Below are 8,639 nucleotides of genomic sequence, written 5' to 3' on the forward strand. Positions count from 1 at the left end.
GTGCTAAGTTAGAAGAAATGCCATAACGACTTAAGAATAAAAGTAAAATAGTTTTCCTATAACACAAAATAAATAATAAATCCAGATAAATAAATATATAAATAAATATGCAAGTGATGTTGCAAATTTCAGCACAGGTAAGTAAAGTCTTAATCAATGTATTAATTATGGATAACTTGTAAAGTTTAGAGGAAAATATTTGAAATAAAAGTAAGGCTTTAAACCACACAGGTTTTATTAAGAGATTTTTTAATGATCTAATACTTTAAATTTTAATATAAACAAAAAAGTAACCAAAATCAAAATAAATCCTTTTAGTGGTTTATTCTATAAAGGTAGCATCTTTCTGTAAATACAAATCACACATATTATACATAAAAAACAAAACAACACACACACAAAAAAATCAATTGCACACAAACCTGAAGCTCCTGATCTGGAAAACAAGATTACAAAAAAGTCCCCTTTCCTACCCTTATAGTTTGATATTTAATACTTCTTAAACTCATTCATATACATTTTCCTAGCTGAATCATTTCTCAGCATCCATCCTGAACCACTCCCACACACAATGATTAACTTGCACATAATGTGTATGCAATACAAACAGGATTCTGTGCTTCAGTAGTGGTACATGTGTGTTTTAAGGCTGTGTAAAAGGGCTTGATTCAACTAGTCCTCTCGTAGATATGCGTCTGGGATATCCTCATCCTCACTGAGGGCCACCTGAAGCCTCTCGCTATACTCGGCTTTAGAGTCTTTGAGTTGTATCTCAGCCTCTAGCATGAGCTGTTTAACCTGCTCCACCTGAGACTGTGCCACCTGCAGACTGGACTGTGCTGCCACTGAAGCCTGATCAGCTCCTGGAGAAAATAGACAAATACAGCACATGGATAAGAGTGCACTTCAACAAATGAACACCAAGTGGCAGTAGGTGTCCAATTAAAAAGGGGTCACCACACTAAACATACTTATTTCCAAAATGCCATGATATATATATATATTAAAGCTATACAAAAGCTGACAGGAAAATGTTTGGTTGACATATCTTGTGGTTACTTCTATTTGCTAATTCTTACATTTTAGAATAATTAAACATACCGTTTTTAAAACTGATTTGGTTGTCTTTCGAATGGTGAATTTAAATGGTGACTACATACAAGAAATGTGCATATTTTCCTATAATATATAATATCAACAATATCAGCACATAATCATGATTTCTGTGCATAAATATGTAGTTGAAGGAAAAAATTACTAGTCCACCTGTGAAATTTAATTTTTCCAGTATTTCACAAGTGCTGTTTAAAGGAGTAGGGGAAATTTCTCAATATTTCTTATACAAACTTTCTTTCTTTTGGAAAATAGCTTTTGTCTTTTAGTCTGACTGGAATAAAAGCATTTTTATTATGGTATATATTATATTTTGTTTGACCACACACAAGCCACAGTTGTCCAGTGACTATCCTAATTACCCTAACTTGCCTAGTTAACCCAATTAATCTAGTTAAAACTTTAAATGACACTTCAAGGTGAATATTAGTATTTTGCAATATAATTAGTAAAATATTATGTAGTGTTATCATTGCAGAGATCAAATAAATTACCTGTTAAATGTATTATTTAAAAAAAAATATGTTTTAAACAGCACTTTTATAATAATTAATTTGAAAGGAGCACTAATATTTTTTTTCTACTTTTCTTTGTTGTGATGTGTATTGTGCAGCACATTAGTCAACATCTAGCTGTGTTTAATAGTGCTTTATAAATAAAATTGACATTGATATTAATAATTTTGTATTCAACTACATGTGTATTTACAGAATACACAGTATGAGCAATTCCAGCATTATGGAATTGACGTTTGCAGTAAAATCTCAACCACAAAAATTCACAGAGAAAGTATATGTAACATTATATTTAAACATCTGTTTATATTTTTTAAAACAATTAACCACAGAGTTATAGAAGCAGAAAAATATCAATCTGTAAAAAAAAATTGTAATTTAAATGAGAAAAATAAACATGCATTATTGATGTGACAAAAAAGTTTGTGAGTTTACACTATAAAGCACACTTTGTAGACATTCTGTGAATTATACTGCACAACCCAAAAGAAATAATGCTAATCAAAAGAATGAGCGCTGGCTCACTATAGAACAAAAATGATTGATTATTTGACATTTTTTTGCATTTATGAGGAACAAGCTTTGATATGGATGTGACAGATGTAAAATTGGCACTTGTGTGATTTTGGGAAATCAAATATAATAAGCACAGTAAAATACTTGCTTGAAAAAAAAAAACACAGAAACGGTTTTGCTATTTTGGCGAAAACTTAATTTTTGTTTCATGGCAAGGTTGACATTTGCATGGAATTGCTCAAAACTATTTATTTTCTTGTTGATTCAGACATAAAACATATTTCAATTTAATTAAACAACTATAATTAAATAATTATCAGAACTGCTAAAATGTTTCTTAAAAAAAATAACATGAAAACTTTGAACATCTCTAAACATCCAGAAAGTTAAAGCTACCTGCATTGAAAGCTGCCTCTGCTGCCTGTTGCGAGAGATTGACGGCGGTCATCCAGCAGGATTCAAAGTGTGTACAATTCTTTCTCCTGCCAATTACCTGATTTTTTTTAAACATTGAGAAGAAGGTATAGTCAGCATATCACAATGGCATATTCAACAACTATTAGATATTGCAAATATTGCAAAAATGAAAATAATTTAAAGTGTTACAACACATTCAACACATCTATTAGTAGTAGCAGTAGCAGAAGTAGTAATAATAATAATAATAATAATGATGATAATAACACTAATAATTTAGGAGCTCATGAACTTCTGGGTATTTTAAAATCACTACCTCCTGACGCTGACCAAGAATGACCTTCCAGATGGCATTCTCTTCCTCAGGAGTAAACTTGCTGATGGATGCCTCATATTGCTTGTGTAACTCAACAAGAATGTTTACGGCCTACAGAAGACAAAATATGGAATGTTGATTTTGCAAACCTGTTTAATGATGAAAATGAAACCATCGATTCATTACTGCAATACTAGTGATTACCTTAATGTACCCAGTGAAGGAATCGATCAGTGCTAAAGTAGTTTGTGAGAGGAAAGTGCTTGCACTGTCAGTGACCAGAGACGATGCTCTCCTTACTAGATCTTCATGGGACAGATTTTCTGGTTTCTAAATGAGACAAAGGCAAAAAAGAAAAGTTAAAGTGTGTTTTTTTCTTCCTTCAGGTCAGAATTTAGGTGAAAATAACAGAAATTAAATTAAGCTTATAAATATGAATAAGCTAGTTCATTTTTCAAGACCAGTCAGAAATATACATGAGCCAAGTCGCAAGTATTTGCATTGGTAGGCCATAAAATTAATCGTCAAACTAAAATAAACATGCCTGCTTGTAGATTAAAATATTTGCACAAAATGTTACAAATAAAAAATATAAAACACCTTTTAAATAATATTATCGCTTTTGTGAAAACAACAAAAAAATCTGCATTGGGATGTTAGATAATAAATTAAATCTGAAATGGCTTAAAAATAGATAACATATAATAATGCTGTTACAGTATTTTTATTTCTAAGGGATAGTTCACCCAAAACTGAAAATTCTATCATCAAAATTTACTCATCCTTTACTTTGAACAAGTCCTTTACATCCTATTACTCCAAATCTGCTTGACTTTCTTTCAGTCATTGAACAGAATGGGGATATTTTGAAGAAAGCTTGCGACATTAAATTTCATAGCATGTATTTTAACTACTATGGAAGTCAATGGTTTTTACAAAATATATTATCTTATGCTAAATAAAATAATTTAACTTAAGAATTGGAACTTATATATTATATATGTTATATGTTATACATGTAAGGGGGCTTGACAAACCATCTAATGCAGGGGTCACCAATCCTGGTCCTGGAGGGCCGGTGTCCCTGCAGGGTTTAGCTCCATCTTGCCTCAACACACCTGCTTGGATGTTTCAAGAATACCTAGTAAGACCTTGATTAGCTTGTTCAGGTGTGTATGATTAGGGTTGGAGCTAAAATCTGCAGGGCACCGGCCCTCCAGGAACAAGTTTGGTGACCACTGATCTAATGTATAGGATACACACTTCCTCACTTTGTTAGAAACACTTCTATGTTTCTGTTTGTACAGATAAGCTATATTTTTATACTTTGTACTGCTTTTCTTCATTCACTTACTCTATTGTAAAAGTCTTTGAATAGTTTCCTTTTATTTTCTATTGCATAACTTCTTCAAATCTTGTTAAATTATTATTGTTTTTATTATTTTGAAGGTCAAAGGCGGTTGTGTAAGCATTTCACTGTATACCAGAGTGTTTACTAAAATGAAACATAAATAATAATAAAATAAATATATTCAAATAAAATTAGACTCAAGTGCGAGTAAATTGTGAATATGTTATTAATTTTAGGGGGGTAAAACAGCCTACGATTAGTTGCAAAAACCTCAGTCCGTAATTGACAACCAGTTTATCTCCTAAACACTGTTGTTGCTTGTTACATTTTTAAATTTTAGACATTTTATCAGTAAAATAGTGTATAGTGCAGTGACAGTGTTGTTGTGCAGACCTGAAGGAAGGGAACAGCACAAATAGCACCAGTGACACTCAAAGTCCTCCAGTGTTTCCTGAAGATCCCGGGCAGCAGAAAGAGTCTCCGGCCAGCCTGACACGAGCCGCCGCTGCTCAACAACGAAGCTGCATAGCTAACGTACACACAACAACAGCAAAAGTTAAGGGGAAAGCAACAACACCTTATGACGAATAATACAGTTGCTCAAGTCAAAAGCAGCATTTCGTAAAGATAAATTTAACAAACTAGGCCAAGTGGAGCAGAAAATAAGCTCTACAATGGAGTAGAATCATTAGCGAATGTTTTCTACAACTGCCAAAACATTGATCGGTCAACGCTAACGTTACGTTTGTTTAAGCAACTACTGGTCCTTTATTGATGATTGTACAGATACGACATATGTATAAGTTAGCTAAAGTTAAGCGTGGTCTGTTATTGGTGATTGTACAAACAACAACAAATACTAACGTTATACAAGTTAGATAAAGTTAAACGTAATAACGTTACTTGATACCGATGAATAAATAAACAACCTCAGTCCTGCAGCGAACAACTTCCTCCTGTACGCCGCCATACTTGTTAAGATGATGAAACTGTAACATCTCCTTCTGTCGGTGTTGAAGAGAATTGCACTCTTAACATCTTGATTCATATCCACTTTCTGATGCAACAAACATGTTTCTTTCACAATTTTGTCAAAGTGCTTCCCATACCTTTTTTTTAACACAAAGTGTTTATTGACAAATGTGCGTTTAAACTGTAAGTTATTACAGTTTTATAAATAATGTTATAAGTATAGAATTTTAAAATAAATAAAACTTAAAAACTTATAAAAAGGGGGTATGTATTTCGAACCACCTAAACCCCCCATACGGGCCTGGAAGAGTGTTCAAGAACACATTAAACCCCATATGTGAAATTTACAATGTTTATTTTGCTAGCACAGATTATTATTCTTTAAGTAAAAATTAATCTCTGTAAATTAATCCACTGAGTTGATTTGTTTGTTTGGGTAATCTGGCAATTTACTTTGCTGGACAGCCTCAGCCACAATATTCTTAAAGTACAAAAGAAGTCAAAACTAACTTATTTTGCTTTCTATTACCTATTTGTATTTATTTACTCCAGTTTACAATGTCAATTTAATAATTTGTGAAACTACTGCTTATTATGTATATATATATATATATAAGCATTACATTTATTAAATAAACTTAAAATAAAAGTATAATTTCCTTATTGCTGATATATGCATAGTTTAATTTTCTCTTTTGGGAGTCTATATAACATGTGCTGTATTTGAATTGTCATAACCACCACCACAACCAGCCCTACAAATATACGTCTACCTGAAGGCCAACCACAATGTCATGACATTTATATAGTCAAGTTTGTAAAACAAGTTTGAACTGTTCAATAAGTGCCGCAGGTGTTTTGCTTTCTAACCTTATCAGCCTTCTCATCTTTGACCCAAATAATATTTTTCTCTTTTTTTCCTGTGCTTGGATACAGTTGATAGCTACATACTATTTCATCATCTTTTTTTTTGATGGAGACCAGTTATTAGTTTGCATTAAAATAGTTGCCACATGTTATATAGTTTATTATAATTTTTGAAGGGAATTATCTATTATAATCGCAAGTCATTTGTGTGAATCTGGCTCCTTAAGTAAGAACAACTTATATGTAGATTCGGCAGAAATGCAAGATTTTTTATATTTTTATTTCAAAACGTACACTGGCACATATCTATTTTTAAAAGACCAAAGTACTCAGGCACAAAATACAAGCAGGAAATGCTGTGATCACTACATTAAAAAACAAAAACAAAAAACAACAACAACAACAACAACAACAACAACAACATTTCAATACAGACTTGGTACTTCTGTTGTTGGTACTTCTGACAACACTACGGTCTCACAGCTTGAACAACAATCGAGAAGCAGCATCTTCTCACAAGAAAACTCAGTGCATGAATAATAATTAGACACCAACATGCCATCGAAGTACTCACAGAAGCTTCAGAAGCCGTTTTTACTTTTTTTTTTGGCATGAATGAGGATTCTGCTAAATGTTCCCAGCTGACACATTCACTGAAGTCTGAATACGAGTGGGTCACATCCATCAGTCATGTCTATTGATCATGCTAAGTGTCAAAAGACCCCAAAGATTAACTTCTTATTAAGGAAAAGGCTTGTGTTTGTGAAGGATTTAGATCCTGAAGACTGTTCTCTGTGGAAAAATATTCATCTCTGTTATTCTTTATTGAAATATAATATGATATAATATAATACATAAATAAAAATAATAAAGAAAAACATTTGTTTGCATCAGTTTGTTGAGTATGTCTGATTCAACTTTAATAAATAGTGGCAACATACAACACTATACAAAGTGCAAATGTTTAAACCATTGCTATTACACATGTAGCTCTATTAAAACTGGTTTGACTTTACCTTTACCGAATGTGAAGTAATATTTAAAGAGACAACAAAAAGCCTGATCTCGCATACCATAAATAAGAGGACTTAGACACTTGGGGAAAACTATAAACACCACAAAACAAAAATACATCACATTTATTGCAGTTAAATAGTTAGTAGACAGATAAATAGCTTCTTGGACAACTCCAACTAAGATGGACATTGCACCAAGACCCAGCTGTATTAGATGCAGAAGAACAGTCTTATTAGCTTTTTTGGCTGACAGTTTATCACAAGCAGCAGTTTTAGCCACAGCTGCTATAGAGGCATAGGTAAAGATTATAACAAAAGACACCAACACAAAAAATATACACGTGAAAGCTATGTCAATGCTCTTGTAGATCTGCAGTCTGAAAAGTATAATTCTTGTGCAAAATGAATTCAGAACTGTGTTTGCAGAATCAAAAGAATAGAAGATAATGACTTCAGACAAACACTGAATCAATCCCAAGACCCAAACAACGACGATAGCTGTGTGAGTAATTTTAAAACTGGTGAATTCTGCATGTCTGAGAGGAAAACAGATGGCCACATATCTCTCCAGTGACATTAAAGACAGATTTAAGATAGAGACATGAAAGAGAGCTTTTGCAGAAACGAGAAGAAGAAGACAGATGTTTCTGATTATTAAAAACCTACAGACAGCACATATATACACTGAAAGACTAAAAATGAGACTCAATGTATCGACCCAAAGCATGTGACCAAACAGAATATAGCGAGACATCTCCTGAAAAACAGCCTTTTTCCTTAAAGTGAAGATCATGACCCCGTTGACATAAAGGAAAACAATACTTGGTGTCACAATCAAAGATGCCTTCATTGGAGTATTTTGATCAATTAGTCCCAGAGTGAGGTTAGATGCAGATTCATTAAAATTAGACATTTTCATAAATATTAGATATCAACACACAATTAACATAGGTGCTGTTAATGCTGAACAGATCAACAGTGAAATCTACACATTTCTTGCTAGTGCTAATCTAGATTAAGCTCCTCTGAGGTGATGTTGAAGCCACAGCGAGAGTGAGAGAGTAAAAAAGAATGAATCCAGGGGTTTCAAAATATCACGCTTTAAATATCTTTAACCTGAATCCCACCGGGTGTCTTGTTTGTGTATGTAATGTGTGTGTGTGACAGAGTATATGGCCAGGGTGAAAGACAAGTTAATCTGACAGAATCGACTTGCTCAAAAATATACAATAGTAAAAAAATTTTTTTAATATTGTGAAGTTCAGCTGTCGAAAATGTTTATCTTTTATCTTCTTGTATTTATTATTGTAATGCCAAGTCTGAATTTTAAACATCATTACGATAAACTTCAGTATAATATATTTATTTTAATATTATAATATTTTTTTGTAATTATATAATTATATTACAACAATTGTTTTAATTATTGTTATTGTAAATATTATAATGCTTTTTTTGTGCTAAGTTAATAATTGTTCTTGACTTTAGGTAAAAATCACTTTTGTTACTGACCATGCATTTCCAGATGCGATGGTTCCTATCTCCGCATGAGGGGT

At 32.4% G+C, this 8,639-nt stretch overlaps 2 protein-coding genes across 3 annotated transcripts; both read right to left on the bottom strand.

Moving 5' to 3' along the window:
* Positions 1 to 309: 309 nt before the first annotated feature.
* diablob (diablo, IAP-binding mitochondrial protein b) lies at positions 310 to 5,234 on the bottom strand. 2 transcript variants are annotated; one of them, XM_087300209.1, is made up of 6 exons: positions 5,132 to 5,234; positions 4,622 to 4,757; positions 3,082 to 3,207; positions 2,878 to 2,988; positions 2,541 to 2,637; positions 310 to 863 (listed from the first exon to the last, which is right to left on the bottom strand). In XM_087300209.1, the coding sequence occupies exons 1-6, from the start codon at positions 5,224 to 5,226 to the stop codon at positions 673 to 675; spliced, it is 756 nt and encodes a 251-aa protein (XP_087156335.1). In that variant the 5' UTR covers positions 5,227 to 5,234; the 3' UTR covers positions 310 to 672.
* Positions 5,235 to 6,954: 1,720 nt separating this feature from the next.
* Positions 6,955 to 8,045, bottom strand: or113-4 (odorant receptor, family A, subfamily 113, member 4). Its single transcript, XM_087301281.1, has one exon. The coding sequence runs from the start codon at positions 8,000 to 8,002 to the stop codon at positions 7,046 to 7,048; it is 957 nt and encodes a 318-aa protein (XP_087157407.1). The 5' UTR covers positions 8,003 to 8,045; the 3' UTR covers positions 6,955 to 7,045.
* Positions 8,046 to 8,639: the final 594 nt, after the last annotated feature.

The sequence above is a fragment of the Danio rerio genome, chromosome 21 (genome assembly GCF_052040795.2).
Source record: "Danio rerio strain M-AB ecotype USA chromosome 21, GRCz13ab, whole genome shotgun sequence".
Taxonomy (NCBI): Eukaryota; Metazoa; Chordata; class Actinopteri; order Cypriniformes; family Danionidae; genus Danio; species Danio rerio.

Excerpts from the sequence above, each read along its gene's own strand:
- diablob (XM_087300209.1), bottom strand. The coding sequence starts at position 5,226 with ATGTTACAGTTTCATCATCTTAACAAGTATGGCGGCGTACAGGAGGAA. Across the intron at positions 2,989-3,081 it reads CCTTCACTGGGTACATTAAG|GCCGTAAACATTCTTGTTGA; the intron begins GTAATCACTAGT and ends TGTCTTCTGTAG. Across the intron at positions 2,638-2,877 it reads TTCTTGGTCAGCGTCAGGAG|GTAATTGGCAGGAGAAAGAA; the intron begins GTAGTGATTTTA and ends AAAAAAAATCAG.
- or113-4 (XM_087301281.1), bottom strand. The coding sequence starts at position 8,002 with ATGAAAATGTCTAATTTTAATGAATCTGCATCTAACCTCACTCTGGGA.